We start from the raw sequence: 22,624 nt of genomic DNA, 5'->3' as shown, positions 1-22,624 counted from the left end.
ATAGTGTTCATAACATATATTCATGCCAAGGAATGTGCACTACTTCGTAACCATGCATTGAAAAACAGAATGTGGATGTCCCTTACTGCGCTGATGTGTTACTTACCATCTTCCAAAAGTAGGAAGAAAGCATACTGGACAGAGAGATCAGCCCATTTTTGAGGTTCTTTATCATTAGCATGATAAAGAAATTATATTATAATTGAGACTGACCGTCATTTTAAAAGGTTTTGAACACACCTTCAAGAAAAGCTTGTGTTTCAATTTGGTTATGTTTGTGGTTTTTCCCTTGCCAGTGTTTACTTATCTGCATAAAATATTGTCAAATTGCCTGACTATCATAAGTAGTTCTAATGGAGTTGCATTCTTGTGCAAATAAGCTTTGCCTCTAGACTTTCTTTCCTTCTGTCTTCATTCAGAAATATCGCTAGTGATCAAATTAGAAGATGAATTCCAGTGGTTTGAGCAAATAGCCAGGGAATCCCAATTTTTGGCAACAATATGTCATCCACAGCCTTGAGCAAGTAATCAGGCCTCCCTTTGAAACAGCTGGAAAATATACTGATGCAGTATTCTTTTGGAAACTATTCAATTGTAATAGTTCATGTCAGCAAAAAATCAGAACATTCAACTCTGATAATTTCTAAATGCAGGGATATTTTGTTTTTAAACAATTAATAATTTTTAAAACTTTTTAATGAACAAAACACAATATTTAAAGAAAACTTTTTTTTTTTTTTTCTGGGAGGGAATTGTGTTTAAGCTTTAGCTTATTTTTGTCATTACTAAAAATCAGGACCCCCCAAAAAAACCAAACCAAAACAAGTTTTTGGTAAAATCCTTTATCTGCATTGCTGGGTAAAAACATTTCATGTTTTTCAAATGTGTCATAAAGATTGATTTGTGCCCTTTGCAAATGCAGTGACAAAGCTTTTTTAACAAATGAATGGCAAGCAGTGAAATCACTGAGCTTTCCTTATGACCTTTACCTTTGTCAGTTTGGGCATTTTGTCATCTTTTTCTCTGGTCTCAGATGAAGTAAGTGGATTCAGAAGAAGGTGAATTGTGGATAGGAAGGGTTCTTTTGTAAAGATTTTTTTCCAGATTTCATGACGTTCAGATAAATTTGAGGTAGAAGACTATAGGCTTTTCCTAATGTGACTGAAATGATTCATCCACTCCTAAGCAGGAGATGAGCAGGCACCTGCAAGAGCCCTTGCCCTGTACAGAAGTGCAGAGCTCTTGACCCACAACAGCCACATCTAGAGAGGGGAGAACAAGCAGGCACACCTATGGAGCCTGATCTAAGGATTTAAAATGACTGTACTGAGCTAAAAAGAGCGTATCTATCGCAGAGAGCTCTCACCAATTAATTTGGATTTCTGTATCTCTTGACTTTCAGATGCTTGGTGATGAAGCAGACTTTGGGGGGTTCCTCCCTAATCCAAGAGTGATTAGGTCAAAAATAATGATACTGTAAGCTAGCCCAAATTCATGGCTTATCACAGCAGAATTGGCATGTAGAACTGGGAAAAGTTTCAGAGCTAGTTTTCTTCATGTTGAGAAAAGCTGATAATTGTCCTGTGTGCATATCTGCATGTTTGAATGCAGTCATAGTTGGAGCTTTTCCTTACTCTTTGACACTATGTCAAGCTTATTTGTTCTCACAATTTTTGACTGGGCTTTGGAGGGAAAAAACAAACAAACACAGCAAACCCCCAAGGCCCAATCATTGGTCATAGTAAGCAAAATGTAGATTCACTTACAACTGTACTATTTTCAAAGCTCTTAAAAACCCTTAGTTGCTGCTACTCTAAGATATTTTCTTGGCTTTACTAAATGTAGTATATAACAATATAACAAATCTGTGCCTTGGGATTCTTATGCCTAGTAATATGGTGGTGTGAAAGTAATAAACTAGTTTAAAAGAGCATTTCCTTATTGTTTTCAGAATGTAGTTGGAACAGTTGGATGTAAGCTTGTAGCATGCATTTTTTATAGACTTGCTAGTCAATAGGGTGTAATATATACTCTTCTTGGTAATAGTAAATGTAGTGTCATGCTGGGTGTTTATTTTTTTCTTTTCTTACATTATCTTATTCTTCCTACTGTATCACAGGACTGGATATTTAATGAAAGTTACAAAATTCCATCATAATCTTCAGTTTACCCATAATTTTTTTCATAAAAAAATTTCCTATAGGTCTGAGCTTTTTACAGTTAGACTTTGCCCAGAGCCTGTTTTATTGCTAGTAGTTTGAGGAAGTATCACCTAAAGGTTTGAAATTCAAACACACAGGAAAAAAAAAAATGAAGTTACATACCTGGCAATTGGAATACAATGCCTAGAGGTTTATGTATACTAAAAAATGGAAAATAAATTGAAATTGAACTGAAAACAATTTAAATCAAGTGTGCAAGCAGTTTGAAACTTAAAATGTAGGTGCAGAATAGAATGCTTTTTCTTACAAAGTTTTGAGCAGAAGTAGGGAATTGTTTAGTTTGAAGAGGCTCAGCATCTGAATAGCAAGACTAAAGGATGCTTTGAATGGTTGCATCGTGTTTTAATCCTAGTATTTTCATTTCACTTGTTTGAAAAAATCCCATAAAAATTAGGTGCAATGAACTCTAGTAATGCCAAATTATGTTCATTAGTTATTAGGTAAATGCAGACATTCAGAAAAATGGCAATTCTAGCAGCTTCAGCTTATCAATGCAACCTTTCAAGGTATGACACCTCTTTGATCTACACATTCCTGAACGAAGGTGTTCCTGATTTCAGCTTCTCTCCTCCCTCTGCAAGAAGCTTGGCACCAGTCACTTTTCCATGTAAAATGTGTGTTGAAGGTTTTGGAAACACAACTGAAAATTGAAAACAACACAATTGCAACTTGTTACTTACATATATGCCATCTCTCAAGTAAAATGCTAACATTTTTGATGAGTATTCACATTTCAAAATTAAGTACTGCTGTTTCTCAGTTATTTTATATTGGTCTTGGTCTATGAACTATTTGCATTTCATGTATGTGGGGTGTTATTGAGATATACTTTATACACAGAAGTCTGTTCAGCTACACATTTAGCAAGAATAAGGTAGTGTTCATGTTGCATGTCCAAAGCTAGCTTTGCTAGTGGAACTTGCACATTTGCATTTCCACTGAGGTTATTTAAATTGTCAAGTTACAGAGCCAGCATGCAGTTGACCTTTATAAACTGAATCATAAACTTACTCTGTTCCTGTTGTGGCTTATCTCAACGCAACCCCGCTCCAGGGCAGAGAGCATTCCCCATCACACCACACCCTGGGGTGTCTGTCACCTCCATGTGGAAGCAGGGGAGGGTCCCAGGACACTGGCAGGGGTGTATCCATGTAGGATGAAGATGTTCTTTATCCTAGATCAAATAATAGGTTAACATGCCACACATTTTCCTGAGCCGTCTGTGCCCTCCATCTTCCAGTCAGAGAGACATCTGCTTTTAATTACTACTTGATACCATGTCCTGTAGACAGAACTTCTATGGTGAAGATCAGGAAGGGGAAATGGCAGAAGAGAGTATAAAAGAGCATTTATTAAGGGTTTTCTGCTCACCTCCCAGATGGGCTGCAGCCAAGGGTACTAAGAAAGCTGGCTCCTGTCCCTGTGAGGCTGCTTACTATCATCTTTGAAAGGATATGGAGATCAGGAGAGGTTTTCCATTACAGGAGAAAGGCAAATGATGCACCCATCTCCAGAGAGGGCAAGAAGGACGATACAGGGAACTGCAGACAGCCAGTCTCTGGGACAATCGTGGTGCAAACATCTTAGAAGTCATTTCTGAGCACATGAAAGAGACAGCGGTGTCTGGGAAGAGCCAGCACAGATTTTCAAGTGTAAATCATGCCAGATGAACCTGATTACCTCCTGTGATGAATTGACTTCATCTGTGGATGAGGGGAAAGCAGAGGTTGTTGTCTACCTTGAGTTTAACAAGGCTTTTAGTGCAATATTGCACAGAATCCTCACACTCATTTCTGGGTGTTGCAGCCTAAATGGGAAAATCCTGACCGGGGTGTTATTTAAATGGGCTCACACTCTGTCTGGAAGCTGGTTACAAACTGAATTCCTCAGGGGTCTGTCCTCCCTGATATCTTTATCAGTGACCTGGAGTAAGAGACGGGATGCAGTATTATCAGGCTGTGGACTGATGATACTAAATGGATGGCATAAGTTGGTATGCTCAAGACCAGGCCTGCCACTCAGAGGGATTCACACTTGCTGGAGGACAGGGCCAACAGGACCCTCATGAAATTCTGTGGGGACAAATGCAGCATCCTCCATCTTGGAGTGACTGGCCCCCTGTGTAGGCTGGGGCTTGACTGGCTTGGCAACAGCTCTGCTGAAACACACGGGAGGCCTCGGGGTGGGCTGAACCCTGTCAGTGCAAACCCTGGCAGTAGCGAAAGGACGCTAGACTGTATCAAGAGAAGCACAGGTGGTAGATCAAGTGAATTGATAATTCCCTTTCACTCAGCACTCACTAGACCACATCTGGCAGAATGAATCCAGTCTGGAGTCTCCCAGTGCATGAAAGCAGTTGATAAACCTGAATTAATCCATCGGAGGGCCTACAAGATGGCTTGGGGCTGAAGCATGAGACTTAGAGGCTCAGGCAAGGGGGCTTGTTCAGCCTACAGAAGAGAACAGCAACTTTCCAGTTCCTAGAGAGGAGGTTGCTGAGAAGATAGGGCTGGGCTCTCTGCCAAAGAATGAGCAGCGAAGATCATAAACGAACACGGGAGGCTTGGGCTAGATATAAGGAAAAAAAAATGATACCATGTGGACAAATAGGCAGCGGAACAGATCACCCAGAGGGGTTGTGCTGTCTGCCTGGAGGATTTTAAGACCCAGCTGGACAAAGGTATAAGCAACCTGAGCTGGATTAGATGACCTCCTAAAGTCCCCTGCACTCTCGATTACTTTATGATGACTCTTAGGGTGGATGTTCTCTGTAGAATTTCCTCCGTTTAGTACAGTTTACATCTATCTTTGCATTTAAAGTCATTGCATATGTTTCCTCCATGCACCAGGAAAATTACATAAAAGGTTGCCCCCCTAATTTTAGCTGGACAAGATCTAAGACAACTTAAGCAAAAAACTTCAACAGACAGGATGCGACAATTTTTTTTATTGTTTTTAATACGAGTGAATAGATTAAAAGATCTGAAATGTTTTAAAGCAATATACATACTGAATAAATAATATGCACAGGAGAGTCATGTCTACATTATAACACTGGCTAGTATTCAGAATACTTAAAATAAATCCAGTGACATTGGATAAAGTCCATAAAAATGCTATCCTGTCTTCCCTTGTATGAAATTGTTCAAGTATAAAAAAATCCAATACAGTGTAAAATACTAAATTCCATTTCGGTCAAGAATAAAAATTGCAAGTATTGTAGTTTCACAGGACAATGTAAAGCAGCATTTCCTAGCAAAGGGAAAAATAGTCAGTCTACATACAGATGAGTGAGAAAACTGCGCTAATGTATTTGAGAGGTCTACATGGACATCTATCAGAGGGAAAAAGAATGAACTAGCAATATTTTATGTAAAAACCTAAAAAAGTGTTAATTTAAGAGTACCCTCATACAGTGCACTTACTGAATTTAAATAAATCCAAGTCAAAATCCTTAGTTAATTAGGTTAATATTTAATATGCTACATCTAACCCTACTAAATAATTTATGCCATGAGATGAATACATAATTTTACAGTGTCACATCTAAAGTTGCTTTCTTTAGAGCGCAGCATAGTAAAACTTTCAAAATAAATATTTCTTTTTAAATAGCATAACAATTAAGGCACAGTATAAATCACATACCATTAACCCTTCAAGAACTGCAGTCTTGATAACAAAAGTTGCCTTGTGTACTGTATGTTCACTAATAAATATTTTAAATATAATCCTGAAATAGATATTAAAATTGTACAAATGGTTTCAGAAAAGAAAATTCCCTTAAAACAGTTCTTAAAGGTTTTAATTCATTAAGCTTCATCCTGCCTTTATTCACAAGTTACGAACAGATGCAATAAATAGAAAGAGAAGGCTGTTGTAGTAAAGGGCTGATCCTATTTTAGAATCAGAATAGCTGACACCAGCAGTTAAAGTTTCCCAAAAGTGAAACAGGATGGGGCGAGGGATTAGGATGTGACAAGCTCATCACATGAGCACGAGTGATGTGTTCTGTCCAGAACTGTCTGTGTTATTGATTGTCTCTACAGCTGTTGCACCCCTTACTTCCACATCACTTGCTCCATAGTTCCACTCATCCAGAGGACAGATAAGAAAATAACTTTGGTGCCTGTCCGCCATCTTACTAGCAGGCCATCTTCCTCGGATTGTTCGATGCCCATTAGTGAAACAGTGGGAAGATGCTATCTCACGAAGACAGCTTCTGAAAGCTACAAAGGACGATCAGTGCTTTAAGCTTGTTTCCTCTTAAAATGGATAAAGGTTACATATTGCTGACTCAGTTTTTTCCCCTGGTTCAAACTTTTTGAGTACCATATTCTCACTTATAAAAGGCAGTTTTGCTTCCCTGATACTGTAAAAAATACACCTTTGCTTTTTTGGTTCTCGTTTCTTTGTTTGTTTGTTTTAAAATACGAAGTCCCATTGCTACTCTGCCACTCTTTCATGACAGTACAGTATTTTTTTTTTGCCATTTTCTTCGGGATTGCTACTTGAAACTAGACATGCCACGCTACCCCTCCCCTCTAACAACATGATTTGGATGCATACTGTATGAAGACAGTGGAACAAAATTCTTTAGTTTCGCAATAGCATCGCTTTCCTTAAAGCTCCTTAGTTAACATCAATTGTCTCTGAACAACTACTTATACTGGAAGGCCGAAAAGAGGAAGAGAAAGAGCGAGCTTCCTTCAGGAGTCCATCTGCTATTGCATACGGTCTGCCTGCAGCTGTTGGGGTTGGTACTGGCCAAAAGCCGCAGCGGCCGCAGCGGCCGTCCCCGGTGCTGCTGCGGTGATGGGCTGCTGCACCGCATAGCCGTAGCCCCCCGCCGCCACGTACCCGGCGGCAGCTGGCGAGGCGGCGTACGGGTACTGCTCATAGGCGGCCGCGGCGGCCGAGTACTGGGCGTACGCAGCTCCGGTGTAGTCGATGTAGGGTGTAGTGGAAGCAGCGGCTGCTGCGGGCTGCACGTGGGGAATTACCACTCCGGGCTGCACAAAAGCCTGTGGATAGACATAGTGAGCAGGGATCCTGTTGAAAGATGGGAGAGGGAGTCAGAGGTGGTAGGCGAGTCAGCGCCTAAGCGTCACATCCATACTCCGAACTAAAACAAACTCAATTTAGTTGTTGTTATGTGCATAGGGTTGCCACAATAACAGGGCTGAACGGACCAATTATCTGATCGCTGGCCCAAAGAGGTGTGTTGCTCCAAAGCACAGCATTCTAGCTGACAAACAGGAGTGTTTAATGTCGCTTGAGGATAATACAAGTAATGCTATTAAAACCTTTAGAAGGACCAGGATTGCTGATGTCACTTTTAAGGCAACTCTAAAGGAGTAAGCTTGATTGCAGTATGTTTTTCAAAACACCTACAAGCGTGTTTTTTTTTTTATGCTGCTCCTCACTGAACTACTTGACTCTTAGTGAAATTATTTCCTGTGAGTACTCTTATTATTAGTAACTGAGCAGTTTGACAGCGTCACCGTAATGAGTTTGACAATAGCCAATAAGGCAACAAAACGGTTTAACCCTGATTTTATGTAAAGTCTTCTCGGGGGGGCAGGAAAGACAAGTGTATTGTGGCAACCCTACTTAAGTTGCTATGCAGACTCAGCACACATTAATTTCTCTGCAACCTCAGTCACCCTTATTAAAAATAAGAAAAAAAAAAACAACACAGGCGACAAAGGAGTTTAAATAAAGTTCACAAGTGTGGTAAACACAGCAAGAATCACACTTTCCAAACGAACTATAGTGCAGCTCACTCCGTCACAAGAGGCCATTGAGGGGAAGCTACATAGATGCTATTAAAATCCATAACAGTGACTCCTAAGTACATGTGCATCACACTTCTATAAAGTTCATAAGGACACAAGGGTCAAACCTGTTTGATTATCAGGCCACTGATGTTCTGTTTTGTGCCAGCTTGTTTATTTCTATGCAAGACATACAGCATAGAGTTTTTTGGGAGGTGGGCATAGGATTAAGTCTAAATAGATCTGGTGCTTAACAAAAGCAAAAACAAAAACAAAAACACAGATTTATGGCTTAAGCAATAACCATTCTGAACAGATCAGTACACACACTTTCCCGTCTTCTCCAAGTCACAAAACTTGCTTCCTTGGCTTGTTTACTTAGCCCTTCAGTTTTGAAAACTGGTCATATCATTGTTTTAGCATACAAGAATACATATAAATTCATCTCATAGTCGTGTATTATCATATAATACAATTTTTAGAAATAACACATCTAACATAATTTTCATTTTACATTCATAGTCCTGTCTCACATCTGAATTTCCACAGGGAAGTCCTTCATGCATGGAACTCAGTGCCAGAGAGTGAATCTTTATAAGTCCATGAAAAACTGCTTGTGCAAATTTACTGCTATTTGATACTGAATTTTTTTTTTATTTACCTTTACACAGAACTCGAAAGACTGCATAAAACTTTTAGTGCACTGTAAGCACAGATGCAAATTGCAATGGTACAATCTGTCCTCCAAATGCAAGTTTTAATTGAAAGGTTTTTGTTTGTTTAATTTTTAAATTAACTTCAAGAACTACTTAAATGGTCAACAAGGAAACATTTCCATCAGAAGGGACACTGACAACTAGATTCGCAGCAAACCACAGTTAAAAATACGTGATAACCAGACTTCGGAACAGCCCCGTTTTCTTTTTAGGAGAAAAAGAGCTCAGTGGAGTGAATAAGAGCGCTAGCAGAGAGGAGTTTGCAGTTGCCGTGTTTCAGAACATGACACCACAACATGAACACCACAATCATAAAAACCCAACATGTCAACGGAATTCATGTCCTACTGTGTGAAGGGAGAAATGAAAAAAATGAGAGTGACAAATAGGGGGTGGGGAGGGAAAGAAAACATAAAACAAAACAGTAAGTTGGGTTTTTAAAACTCACCTCATTTATGAAGTGATTAGCCAGAAGTGCATTTGAAGCATACTTAAGCTGGCTCTGTGCATTTAAATATACATCATTACCTGAGCTCTCCATCCGAAATGGATGAGCAAAAACAAGCATTTTGCATTGGTCACCAGCCAAGCACAATCCTAACAAATAAAACACCATGTTTCTTAAGTATTAAGTAAAGAGGAACAAGAACAAATTTTAAGTCAGTGAGAGCCTTTTCTGCATCATGTAAGAGTCCATTTAACATCACATCACAGTACTTGTTACATACGGCATTGATGAGACAGAATAATTCCAACAGAAGGGATACAATAAGAGAGCTTATCTAGGTGCTTGTGTTGTCTCGAATTGATGTTACTAAGATTTTCTTAGGACATTAGGACACTCTACCGTATCCTTGAACAAGACGGAAAGATACATGTGCTCCCACTTAAACTCTTGTGACTTGTTTTATTAAGCCAAGAAAATAACAGGTGTTGAAGTTATGAAACATTATCTGTTTGCCACGTCTTACCCTACAATAAACATAAACCCTGTGCAGGCTCCTCACCACCATGCCATTTCACACATGGTGATTGACAGCGTAAGCTGCAGTGGGGCTATTTTTGATCATCTGTCATGCTGCAACTGTTTTGAGTCGAGTAAAACGGCTTTATATGGCCAAAGTAAATTTCTACCTTCTGCAGAGGCCAGCACATGTAGACCTCAGCCATTCAGAACCTCACTGCTTTTAATGCTCTGCCAGGTCAAAAGTTGAAAAAGCAATTTCCAATTAGGCTGGATATCCTTAGACTCATTAATTTTAAATAAAAGCTGCTGCTTTGTTCTTGAAATTAAGTGTGTGAGAATTGTATGTGGTTTAAGCATTCTTTCCTGGCTGTAGTTTTTATTTTGCAACATATATTTGTTGTTTTAAGCTTTTGCACTAAAAGCAAAGGAAAGCCACATTTAACTTTAGCAGTAACTGTAGCTTTGGGATATTCAAAATGAAATGGCATACGCTCCTGCCACATGCCTTAAGACTTTCATTGTTGTTTTAACAGGTTTGTGTTTTACTAAGACCTCCGAATACAATCCTGTAAGTGATAATAAAATGACAGCTAATTGTTTCAAAGGAAAGAAAGGACTTTCTAGACTAATGCAGAAAGCTGTGTCATACAGAAATTCATCGGTAGTAACACATAAGTGACTCTCAACATTACATTCTTGAGAAAGAAAAAAAAAGTATTTAACTTGGACAGAAATGTTTTGCTCTGGACCATCATCAGGTTTTGTAAGCATAGAGAGTAGATTTTAGTCAATGAACAGGTTTCCTGAGTGCAGGAATAGGATACAGAAGCATCAAGAGATACAAGACCCTTGACATCCTTCCTTTTAAATTTGTGTCTGGTAACAGTAAGAGGACATTTAGCATTCTGCAGGTTAACTTTTGACTGTTGTGGCTTCATTCCCTAGCTCCAGATTATCAGTAGTCTAATATTATACAGATCTTTTGATCACAAACTCAAGAGAAGGCATTTCCTTCTCTCTTAAGGAAGGCTGAATTGCCTAATTCATAGAAGGCAGGTAGTATCAGCTAACCATTTGATAATAAATTTATTAACTTGGGATTTAACTTGGGTCTGAACTAAAAACTAAGAGAATGTTCTCATTTTGAGTGAGATACACGTTTTAGACAATAAAAAGAGGGGAAAAAAATTTCCAACAGGACAAGTCATCACCTGCACCAGTGCCTCTGCATAACCTTGTATTTTTCCATCAATGTTAAAGTAAAAATTACAAAAGCAAAATGAGAAAAACTATTTTAGGAGGCAAAGTCATCCTCCCCCTCCATAAATTCCTATTGAATTCAGAGATAGTATTTTAATAAACAATCCTGAAAACAGAGCTGTATAGATAACCAGTCCTGTGATCAAACAGCTTCCTAGGAAACACACCAACAATAAGATAGATGCTGAATTTAAAGAGCAGGGTGAAATGTTAATTGGTGGATGAGTTGGTCTCTGCAGTACTGAATAAAGAAGAATTCCCAGAATTTAAATGCTTCGTGCATTGAAGCTAATCTAGTTGCTGGCTCCCTCCACCTCAATAATGTTGTACTTAATTCAGAATATTGTCCTTACTGTATCTTCTCAGTAAAATAATGTAACATAATCCAATTATCTTCAGTTTCTTGCTTGGTAGGTAGGAAATCGTAACAAAACACTGCTGACCATGCCAGAGCATGGCTGCACCTCACTAACTTGCACTCTGGTAGGAAAAAAATAAAAACAAAATGTTTGGTGCTTTTATGTATGGATTAGCAGAGTGTTGGTAGTGATTCATCACTACAACCTGTTTAACACAGCGTATTAGTAAAGTGTACTTTTTCAAAGTGCAACTGCACAGGAAGAAGAAAGGCTTTAAGGTGACTACATATTTCAGTGCAATCCATGCAACATCCTCTACGAGTGAACTCTTAGATGAAATAGATGAAAGTAAGCACCGAAACAACCCCACTTTATTCTCAAGGAAAAAATAGAATGAAGGTGTTAATTCATCCTAACAAATGCTGTTCTTCCTAATCCAAACTGTATTCTTTAGAAAAGACACAGGTTACTGGAAATTTTGAGGGGGAAGCAGGGTTAATAATCTCCTTTGTTTGCACATAGCAAAAGAATGGCAGAACCCAAGAATTAAAAATGACCAATTTGATATACACACTACCATGGGACTAATGTTCCTTTTCTTCAGATTTATATACATTGCATTAGAAATAAAACCTTATTCAGCGTGCTGGAAGAATTTCCCTGACCTGAACAAGATTTAAGTGACCTTAAAGGCTCAGGGTAAGTAAAGCAAGAAGGAGCCCTATATTTGCACAGCCCTTGAAGCAAGGGAGTGCACAGGGTCTCCTTCTTTTTGCTGTGCTCAGAAAATAGCCTCTCCACGGCTGATCCCCGGGCAGTCCACTGGGTCTTCTGAGCACCAGTGCTTGAGCAGCTCTGCAGACAGCACACTCCACCTCCTGCCTACCTTAGTGCAGGCATCATAAACTGATCGCTGCATATACACTGTTGGTTCCTCACGCTTCAAAGCAGTCAAACAAAATACAGCAGAGGAAAATTATAGGAAGATGAAGAAGAAGAAAAAAAAAATACAAAGTTTTCCACAACCTCTCCAAGTGTCTCCGAAGAACAAACATTCTCTTTTAAGAGTACATAAAGTATTCAGGAAAACTTCTTCCTACAGTTTTGAGGACAGGAACTTTACCTATAGATGAACTGAGAAGCTGTTCTTGCTTAGTAACAGCTAGGTGCACTATTCTAGCTTTTCTAGTCAAATAAACAAAATACATTTGTGACGCATTTTCCCTACTTTATTGTTAGCTTACTCATTAATTAGCAAAATGCATTATTTTGCGATGTGCCTCTCAGCCAGTGTGCATTAGTGAAGTGACACTGTATGGGAAGTTTAAAGCAGACCTCACCTCCTAATTATATGCCTATAAGAAGCAAGAGTTAGAAATACTTAGGGATAGTATATTCGAGTAAAGGAGAAATATGCTATTTATTAAAGTCAGAGTGAAGAAAAAAAAATCTCCAATTAGACAGCCCAAATGGACGCACATTGTTAATAAGGAGCTCCACACCCCTCCCAAGAACAAAACCCCCAAAATTATGAACATGCAAGCAATATGTTGATTTACTTAAAAATCAAGAAGTCACACGATTTAGCACTCACTACAAAATAAGGTTAAAAAAGTCACAAGCTACAGCTTGAAAGCAAGGAAACAAAAAAAGGCCCTTTGCTCCCCATGGCAAAGTCACTCCTCAACAACAAAAACAAAATTAAAAAGACCCCCCCAAAAAACTTTCACTACAGCTCTTTCAAGTAAATAAAAGCACACAGTTTAGCTATCAACACCACTTCATTACTGTAATAAATAAATAAAAAAGCACACGGAGGTCTATTGACTATATGAAAAAAACATACATGCATCGTTAATCACCATTTTAGCTTGTTTGTGTTTGAGTCTACTGGTTACAGAGTTTAATTCCAAACAGAACTATTCCACCTCTTATCATCATATCCTTCTGATCAGTTATCTTAACTGTAAACGATCCCTGTCAGATTAGAAAGAGATAAATAACATTGAGTCAAGCTGAAAAACGAGAAACGGGGCACAGCAATCTTGCATAAAGTCATACCTCCTTGTTTTATCATAGGGTCATACGGGACTGGACTGCTTAGGTGGAAGGGACACGTCCCACACAACTTGACTCGGCTACCGCATTCAGAACATTACCAACACGGTGAGCACATCTACGGGCATACGTTTGCAAGTCTGAGAGCTTCAGTATTGCTGGTGAGTTTATAAGGCTGCTACTGCAAGAGGCCTTCAAGGATCATACTTTTTCTTTCTATTTTTTTAAAAAAAGATTTTTCCTCCCCTGTTTGAGGTCCCATTGAACAGACTTACCCAAAAGGCCTCTGTATAAGAGCTGGATGAAGCTGCTGAACACCAAAGGCAAAACCTACCAACAAAAACACATCACATTCTCTGTATGAGTGTTCTTCTGCTACTTGTTTATGCTGTACACGCACACGCACACAAACACAGAGTAACAGCCTTCACCAACAACCTCCACTGACGATGCCTGTAAGGCTGTAGAACCACAGATTAGAAAGCAAAATATATCAACCCATACACACAAACACACACATGCATACAGAAATTAAAACAGTGATGTGCATTTTCATAGAGATGTTCAGAAGAATGACTTTGGCTAAACAATGAGCACAGAGTTTTCATTAACTTCTTACTTTGTGCTCCAGCCTGGTCCTTAATGCCAGCCCCCACAGGATGATACAGTATTTGTGTACTTTCAACAGAATCAAATTTGAGCCCTCTCTGCACATGACGACTGAACATGGGGGTCAAATCCTAACTTCATTTCTCTTCTTCAAATGCTGCCCAAGCATAATGAACTCCCCCCTTTCCTTTGTGGGCACTAAATTACTCACAAGAGTGTTCCTCGGGCTAAGCACGCAGGAATTCAGAGCAGCTTCCTTTAGAGCAACAGTGTGCACACACTCTGCGTTCCCAGCTCTCTCGGTGCGAAGTTTGGGAACTGGACAGGACATCACACTGGCTCAGATGTGGGCTTAGGAAGAGCCGTTTCATTTTAAACTTTGCCTAACAGCTCCCATCTGCCTCGGGACTTTGCTTTAAGTTACTGTTTGTATTAATAAGACCGCACACATTGGAAGCGATTCATCCCTAGGCCGATCGTTCCCTGCAGCGATACTGTAAATGGTCAGCGCCACCACATTCCCTGCAGTGGGAATAACCACTGAAGTGTCCGAGCTGTGGAAATCTTCCTGGAGAACTTCAGATATGTCAGTCCTGATTGCTTTTGGCGTTTAAACAGGGCTTGTGTAGCGAATAGCCAGCAAAGTGCCTACACGCTGCCTTCAAAAACCGAAACCAAAGCACACCCGAGGGACATGCAGGACGGCACGACCTTTTAAAAGCTTCACTGCCTGCAGAAACCTCAGGCGCACACAGACAAGCCGTGGGGGGCCACATCCTCACCTGGCTGCATTATCCTCGGCTTGGCGCCCAGGTACGCCAGGTTGACATTGGCTTTCCTGCCGTCGATGATGGGGTTGGGGTCCTTGCAGGCTCTCTCTGCAGCGGCTCTGTCAGCCATGGTGACCTGGGGAGGGGTGGGTGCGTGGGTTATGTGCACGGTGGGTGGTAGTGGGGCAGCCCCCAACCCTCGGCAGCCCCCGGCCACCCTTAGGGGAGTGGGCTGAGGGGCTGAGGGGTGGAGGGCACGGGCCGGGCGCCGCTGGCGGCAGCCCGCCGGGCAGATAACCCCCGGAGCGGCCGTATCGGGGAGCAGCAGGCGCCCCGGCGGGGCAGCCAGGAGCCAGGAGATTCCCCAAGCTTCACGCCTCGGCCGGGAGGGAAAAAGAAAGAAAATGAAAGAAAAAGAGAAGGAGGAAGAAAGAGAGAAAGAAAGAGAGAAAAAAGAGAGAAAGAGAGAAAGAGAGGGAGAGAGAAAGAGAGAGGGAGAGAGAAAGAGAGAGGGAGAGAGAAAGAGAGAGGGAGAGAGAAAGAGAGAGAGAAAGAAGAGAAAAAAGAAGAAAACTAACAGAGGAGGGGGAAGCAAAGCCCCCCGCAGCTGTGGCCCCGCTCCCCGTTGCCCCCCCGCAGCCCGGCACTTACAAAGCCGTATCCCCGGGACTTGCCGGTCTGCCGGTCGGTGATGACCACCGCCTCCTCGATGTCGCCGAAGACCTCGAAGTACTTGCGCAGGCTGGAGTCGGTGGTGTGGTAGGGCAGCCCCCCGACGAAGATCTTGGTGTAAGTGGTGTCCTTCTGCGTCGTGTGCATCTTCCGCCCGGCCCCGCGGGGCGCCGCGCTCCGCACCCACGGGTGGCCGCCGGGGCGAGCCCCCTGCTTGCCGGTGAGCCCCTCTCCTCCGCGCCCCCTGCTCCCGGCTCGTCGGCCCCCTCTCTCCCGGCCCTCCCGGCTCCCCCCGGCACCCGGCTACGGGGCCAGTCCCTCTCGCAGCTTCCTCCTCCCTCCGGATCGCAGTCCCGCAGCCTCCGGGGCTCCCGGGGTCGGCAGCGGGAGGAAAAAGAGGAGGAGGAGGAGGAGGAAGAGGAGGAGGAGGAGGAGAGGCACCGGGAGCCGGCAGGAGCAGCGGCTGGCAGGGCAGAGCAGCGCACAGCACAGCAGCACGGCAGCGCGGGGCCTCCCCCCCCTAAAAGCCACCGGGTCGGGCACTCTCGGTTCCTCCTCCTCCTCCTCCTCCTCCTCCTCGCAGGGGCGGGGACGGCGGCAGGCCGGCCCTCCCGGGGCTGGCACACAGCTGGCGGCAACAGCTGGATGCCCCCCGCACGCCGGGACCCCCGGGCGAGGGGCTGCTCCGGGAAGGGGGCGCCCCAGGGGGGGCTGCGAGCCGCCCGAGCGCGGCTTGGCTTCGCCCCGGGCTCGGGTGGCTGAGGGGGGTCCGGGGGGGTCACCGCTGCGAGCATCGCGTGGTTGCACCCCAAGCTGCAGGCAGGGCTGAGACCCCAGCCCCTCGGCCCTGTGCCCCCAGGGGGGCAAAGCTTGGGCGCTGGGGCGGTGGTGGTCGCTCTTTGTTGCTCCGGGCACAGGGCGAGAGAAATTGGTGAAGCTGCTCCCCTCGTCTTTCCCTCCTCTGGCTGCCCCTGCCCTGTGCAGCGGCTGGGAAGGACACAGAGGAACAAAAACTGGGAAGGGCACAGAGGAACAAAAGAGAGGAGGCCTGTGTGACATGGAGGACTGTGGGAGCTGGGGGGGAGGGAGGCTCACAGGGAGGCAGGAAGGATGGGAGGAAGGTTAAGGATTGGAGAAAACAGATGTGTACATGTGTATAGGCTTCTGGGCCATTCCCTTGTGGTCACAGAGTCTTGATAAGTGCTCGTGTCTCTTTTTCCTCCTTCTCCTAGTGCTTCTGGCTGTTGGACTTTTTCCTGTGGAGTCCCTTGTAAAAAAGAGTGCACCAGTTTGCAGAAGGGGCTTTGACAAAACTTTTCAGCCCCTCCAGTACCAAACCTTAACCACAATGACAACACTTACCCCTAGACTCGGGCCCTGCTTGCCCCATTTCTAACCTTGGCCCATCTGATTTTTTTCAGCAGCCTTTGTCCTAGTTCTAAGGCCTGTACAATACCTAGGCCATGCTGTCACTAAAACTAGCCCCAGACCCTACCTGAGCCTTCAGATTATCCAGATTAAATCATTGGGGTTAGTATGTTAACACTAACTGAGATTCAAGCCTAGCAACGCTAGCAGGATCTTGAGATATAAAAGGCTGAAAGAGCTGGGATGTTTCAGCCTCAAAATGAGGAGGCTCAGAGGGAATTTATCAATGTGCATAAATACCCGATGGGAGGATGCAATGAAGACACAGCCAGGCTCTTTTCAGTGATACTCGGTGCCAGGACAAGAGGCCAGGGGCACAAAATGGAGCACAGGAGGTTCTGTCTAAACACCAGGCAGCACTTCTGTGCTGTGTGAGTGATGGAGCGCTGGCACAGGTTGCCCAGAGAGGCTGTGGGGTCTCCCTTCTCGGAGATCTTCAAAAGATGCCTGGACATTGTCCTGGGCAACCTGCTCTGGGTGGCCCTGCTTGAGCAGAGGTCTTGGACCAGATGACCTCCAGAGGTCCCTTCCAACCCTAACCATTCTGTGGTTCTGTGGTCCAGATGTAAATGTTGCTTTTCGGTTCCTGCAATGCCAAGCCCTTAACCTTGGCCTGAATCCAGTTAGGCCAGCTAACTCTGCCCAAAAACTTCTCCCAGCATAGTTCTCATATTGGTCTGGAACATTGTGTTAAACCTGACACTCTAGCCACTTCTGCTCCGAGGGCTAATCGTAACCTTAAACTCTGTCCCAGTGACCTGAACTTAAACAGTAGCCCAACTAAAGGTGTCCGTACTCCCCAGAGCACTACAGCACACACCACTTACGAGTACAATTAACTTCTCAGCCCCTTGTGGGCCCAAAGGATGAACTTTGCCTAAAACCAAGCACAGCCCATCACATTCCCTGTTCCTTTCTGTGCCCAGCACTCCTGCTTGTCTTGTGGTGTCTGCAGGAAAGGTGAATAAACCTCGTTTTGCAGTCATTACACAAACTCCTGCATTTAGGCCAGAAAAGCAACTCTTGGCTATCCCAGAACTGCATTGCAGCTGTATAGAGGAATTTGCCTCTTTCATCCCAAACACATTTTTATTCTCTTGCCCAGCAATCCTCACTTGCCATAGCTTGATCTCTTATGGCTAACTACATCAGCCGTTTACCAAATATCATCTGCCTTCTACAGTCACCTAATGCTAGCAGATCTTCAGCCACAAAGTTTCCTTCTGGCACAAAACACATCATCATATCTTGTCCAATAGAGTGGCTTTCAGAAATCAATTCTCAGATTAACTTGCCCCTGGAATCCAGTAACAAATACAGTTTGTTTACCGTAATTTATGAATGACTTCATACTGTCAATGGTAAGATGCTCATACGAGACCTGCAGACTTTATGGATTCCAGGGATAAACAGAACATCTGAACTGCCTTAATATCTTTAATCTTGGATCCCACATTGACAGCTAAGTCCTCTTCCCATCCCCCGTGTCCAAGTTCCCTCTCCAAACCCACAGCTGCCTGCTGTAAAACTCAGTAACCTATGCCTACCTCTAGCATAGTCATTCAAGAAATTCTTCCCTGCCCACAGTTTTAAGTGTGATGCATCTACCCAGGCTGGTGGTAGTCCTCTTCCCAGTCTTCTAGCCCATAGATCCTGCGGCAATAGATAGAGCTGATCAGTCCCACCAGTTCCAAATTGTATCCACAGACCAATAAAAAATTGAGCCTAAGTGGAAGATTGGTGGTTTTGACTGACCCAACCTAAAACAGTCTGTCTTCCAGGATGCAGAAACAAAACTTAACTTTTCATATCTATATCCCAATAAAGGGTGTACTTCTTACATTTAGCTAGGGTTCATCAGGCAGACCTTACACTAGCCTGAATCCTTATGTTGCAAATCAAAACACAGCCGCAGTTACATCATTAACTTGAGGTCCAGGAAGCATGTTTTAATGAAAAAAACACAGCTGATTTCCCTCAGATGTCACCAATCTTCTTACAATTTTGGCAGCTTTACAGGTTCCTGTAATGAACAAGCCTTCTCTGGTCCTTCTCTCCTAAGGCGCAGATGTGATTCCAACCAACCAACCACAGCCTTCAACAAAGAAGGGTAGCCCCCACGGCAATTGACTTATACTGCCCTACAACTCTACTGCTGCAGACCTACAGACTCCACAAGAAAAAAAATACATCTTCAGCCTGTTGTGTCCCACACCTGTTTTAATCATGACTTTAAAATTTAGTCAAGCAAAGCTTTCTTGATTTTTTTCACAGCCAGTACTGTTTCTGCTTTCTCTACTCCATCGTCTTTTCTACTCCATCTATCTTCCTAATAGCTGAATCTCTTCTTTCTTCCTGATCATACCTTAAATCCTAGGCTAATTATCCTCATTTTCCTATTCTCATCCTTGGTCTGTTTACCTAGAGTGCAGCGATCCTTTTCTAGACCCATACAGCCTTTGCAGGAGCTGTCTCCCAGCCAACAGTAAACCTAGCTCCTCAAGCCTCTGCTTTTCTGCACAGTAGCTGTAATTCTCCTCCATTCTTGATTCTGTTACCTAGCTTAATCCTGCGCAGAGTTCACAAGGATGAATACCAACAGGGGCTGTTGATCAGAGCTCGGTTAGGGTTAAGGAGAACTGGGGATGGCTTTCTGGCTGTCCCTTGGAAGAGTCAGGGTGTGTGGAAGGGCACAAATACTTTCAGGAGTGATTAGGGTATGGGCACTCTTGTCTGGGCAGAAGTGATGGGCCTGACCATAATTTTGGGTATTAGGGTTCTGGGCAACAGGTGTTAATAAGCTAATCAGCATCAATACGAAGAGTGGTGCTGTAATGAGTTTAAGATATTTTTGTGGCAGACAGGACACTAAGGGTTTGGTCAGGGTTAGCTTTTGGTGGCTCTTGCAGACAGAAGAAATGACAACAGATCTTCAACTGCTTGTGTCCTAGAAAGTAGCTATCACCCATTCCATATAACCTCTTCCTTTCAAGAACAACAATCAACTTAGTTTATAGTTCCCACAGAATTCTGAAATAAACTCAGTGCTCCAACACCTGCTCTGTCGACTCTCAATCCTAACACTAGCCTTGACTCAGGAGAGTCAGCACAACCATCCAAGACCAAGCTGTTGCCCATTAGATTTTCCTGTGGACTAGCCTCATCCTATATCAGTGGCTCCTGCAGGATTCATATACAATATCAGCAGTCCTTGCTTTTCCTTTTTCTAACCTTAAACTGAAACTACCAACAGGACCACAGCCTTTGCAACCCAGTGGTTGTAGAATGACAGTTCTGTAAACTCATTTCTCACACACCTTAATCCCAATCTTCAATCTAGCCACAGTTTAATTTAAAAGTGTCCAATTTTACTAGTACCATCCCCCTTCTTGTTTGATATTTCATAAAGGATTAAGATGGTCATAATTCTCCATCCAGTTCTCCCTCAAACCTTAGCTTGCCCCTAAAATGAACACTAACCTTAGCCTTAACACAAGAATTATTACTGCTGTGATCCAAAGCAGGTTTTTTTCCGACTCTGTCAGGCTAACACATTCTCTTTTCTAAAACTAGGAGAGGTGTTAACCCTGGCCATTAACAGATCAAAATGTATCCTGTTAAGCTCTACTATAGCCATTTTACTACTGTATTAGCATCCTCAATTTAGGATGGCAATTCCAGTAAAATTCAGAAATAAATACAATACTCCAGAACATTCTTTCCTCTAACTGTATCACTAACACAAACACGAGAGGAGAACCCCTACTATCAAGGGGCAACCCCTCAAAACTCAGTTTTACCCTTTCAGCCCTGTCTGCATCAAACCTCTTCCTACTTTGGTGGTCCTCACAGAATGTAGGGTGCAATTTTCAGCCTTAGGATACCTCAGGAATTCTAACCCAAATTCCAGAGAGGTGATCCCTGCCATTCTGCAGCAAACTCGAGTCCATTCAGTATTGTCAACCTTTATTTTATGTCAGTCTTTATTTTTACATACCCTATGAAAAAGAAACACAGACCTCCAGCTCTCAGCTGGATGGTCCTTACTATCCTGTGACCAAAAGAGGGCTGATGTGGCACTACAGCACCCGCCTATATCTTATTCTTTCCAATTCTTTCTCAGTCTTAATTATCACTTTGACTCTACTCTCATCCAAAGGGAGGCGATCTCTACTGTCTGGATGTGAATACAGGACCGTTATGAACGCTTTGGTGCCCAGGAATAAATTGTATGCTGCTCTCCTAAACCGTACCCTAACCCAAATATTAGGCTAGCCTTAACGCAAGGGAGGTGACCACAAAGACCCCAGAAGGGTAGTTCCTTCAGATTATACCCACCTCAGGTATGTTCTGGCCTGATTAGGGCTTGTGGTTTTGCGCTCTGGGTCAGGGTTCAGCACAGTGAAGCCTGAAGGGCGAAGTTCATCTGTGGAGCCTGGAGGTGCCACAGGAAACTGAAGAAGCCAGATGAATCCTGAGATGAGGATATATGACTAAGTTTGCAGTTAGACTGTTGGGTTTGGAGATTTAAAGGCAAGGACTCTACAGCTTTTATTGCCCTGCAGTGAGTTCTGTGGGCAAGTACACCACAGTGATTATCTCAGGTGCTTGTGATAATATTTGTTTTGTGTTTTGGAAGGGGTCACTGGGTTGAATCACTGCTAGGGATCAGGTTGTGGCTTTGGAATGCAAGTGTGGAAGAAAGATACTTATTCCTATGTCCTCCAAATGTTGCAGTAGTGATGCCACTCGTGGAAGTCTGACAATTCAGGCAAGCAGTGAGAACATGTGGAAAGAGGGGTGTATATGTAGAGCATTCCTGGGAGAGATGACAAACTAAGCCCATAAAGAGACTTGGAAACTGAAGCTGGGTCAGCCATGCTCCAGTAAACACCACGAACAGTAGACCACTGTAAAACCTGAGAGAAGTATTGGTCCAGTAGGTGGCTACTATGCTAGTTTCAGGATCTCAGTTCTGAATCTAAGTAAAATGTAGGCACCTAGGTCCCGCTTCATTCTTTGATGTAAGTGTGAATTTCTACCAGGTATGTAGTTAATTGCTGTTAAATGCTACTGTGGCTGACGATTGCCTTCTACGTAAGTTTAATGGCTGTTATAAATATATCTGAAGCTGTATGTTAAAAGCTGATCTAATTGTTATTTTGGAACCTAGTAACGTGACTTCATTGGAGGAAGCCCCAAAAGCTATCAGTTACAATTAATTGTTTTTACTCAGAGATTTCTGTGTTCTTACTGTCAAGGCAAGATAGAGCAGACAACTTGCCAGCTTACCAAATGTTGCCACTCACTGGTATCAACGTAACTGTATCATTGGGCTTTTTATTTATTTATGAACACCATATGCCTGTCATGTCAGAAACCAGTGGACGTCATGTGTTCATTCATTAGGTTTCTGAAAACAACAAAGACCCCTGATTATATTACACACCATTCATTCTTGCTGGTGCTTTATTTCGATGAATAATAAAGGCCCTCAGAACATTCCGTACACCATCACGTAAATGCAGTTGGAATTTCTCTATATATTTACATATACATTTATACACACACTTGATTTGCTACTGCTATTATCAGAATGCTTAGGGCCTAAAATTCCATGTTTTTTAGGTAGGGCTGAAAAGAGAAGTAATTATTTTTCTGTTAAACTAGTAAGACAATCAGTTTGGTCAGTGAGACTTACGTTTCTGCTGAAGTTCCATAATGCCATAGCTCCGTGAAAGCATTCAGCTAATAACATCAGACACGGCTTTGTCTTCTAATCTACCAGC

At 42.8% G+C, this 22,624-nt stretch overlaps 1 protein-coding gene across 5 annotated transcripts; it reads right to left on the bottom strand.

Moving 5' to 3' along the window:
- Nucleotides 1–5,154: 5,154 nt before the first annotated feature.
- On the bottom strand, nucleotides 5,155–19,507 carry RBM24 (RNA binding motif protein 24). 5 transcript variants are annotated; one of them, XR_010829310.1, is made up of 6 exons: nucleotides 15,410–19,507; nucleotides 14,748–14,871; nucleotides 13,632–13,686; nucleotides 13,360–13,474; nucleotides 13,145–13,275; nucleotides 7,130–7,271 (listed from the first exon to the last, which is right to left on the bottom strand). XR_010829310.1 is itself a non-coding variant. In XM_066992107.1 (5 exons), the coding sequence occupies exons 1-4, from the start codon at nucleotides 16,199–16,201 to the stop codon at nucleotides 13,399–13,401; spliced, it is 1,047 nt and encodes a 348-aa protein (XP_066848208.1). In that variant the 5' UTR covers nucleotides 16,202–19,507; the 3' UTR covers nucleotides 7,134–7,271; nucleotides 13,360–13,398. The 5 variants fall into 5 exon arrangements, 3 of the variants coding, with proteins under 3 accessions (XP_066848207.1, XP_013045764.1, XP_066848208.1); XR_010829309.1 differs by having other exon boundaries at nucleotides 7,132–7,271; nucleotides 13,161–13,275; XM_066992107.1 differs by lacking the exon at nucleotides 13,145–13,275 and having other exon boundaries at nucleotides 7,134–7,271.
- Between the last annotated feature and the right edge of the window lie 3,117 nt (nucleotides 19,508–22,624).

The sequence above is a fragment of the Anser cygnoides genome, chromosome 2, assembly GCF_040182565.1.
Source record: "Anser cygnoides isolate HZ-2024a breed goose chromosome 2, Taihu_goose_T2T_genome, whole genome shotgun sequence".
NCBI classification, from domain to species: domain Eukaryota; kingdom Metazoa; phylum Chordata; class Aves; order Anseriformes; family Anatidae; genus Anser; species Anser cygnoides.
The sequence above is the reverse complement of the archived record's forward strand: the minus strand, read 5'-3'. Positions and strand labels throughout refer to the sequence as shown.

What these genes read in the sequence shown, in the direction of transcription:
- RBM24 (XM_066992106.1), bottom strand. Translation starts at nt 16,201, where the DNA reads ATGCTCGCAGCGGTGACCCCCCCGGACCCCCCTCAGCCACCCGAGCCC. An exon ending in CATCACCGACCGGCAGACCG is followed by an intron (nt 14,872 to 15,409) that starts GCAAGTCCCGGG and finishes ACCCCTCCCCAG; the next exon opens with GTCACCATGGCTGACAGAGC. An exon ending in CTTATACAGAGGCCTTTTGG is followed by an intron (nt 7,272 to 13,631) that starts GTAAGTCTGTTC and finishes ATCTTTCAACAG; the next exon opens with GATCCCTGCTCACTATGTCT.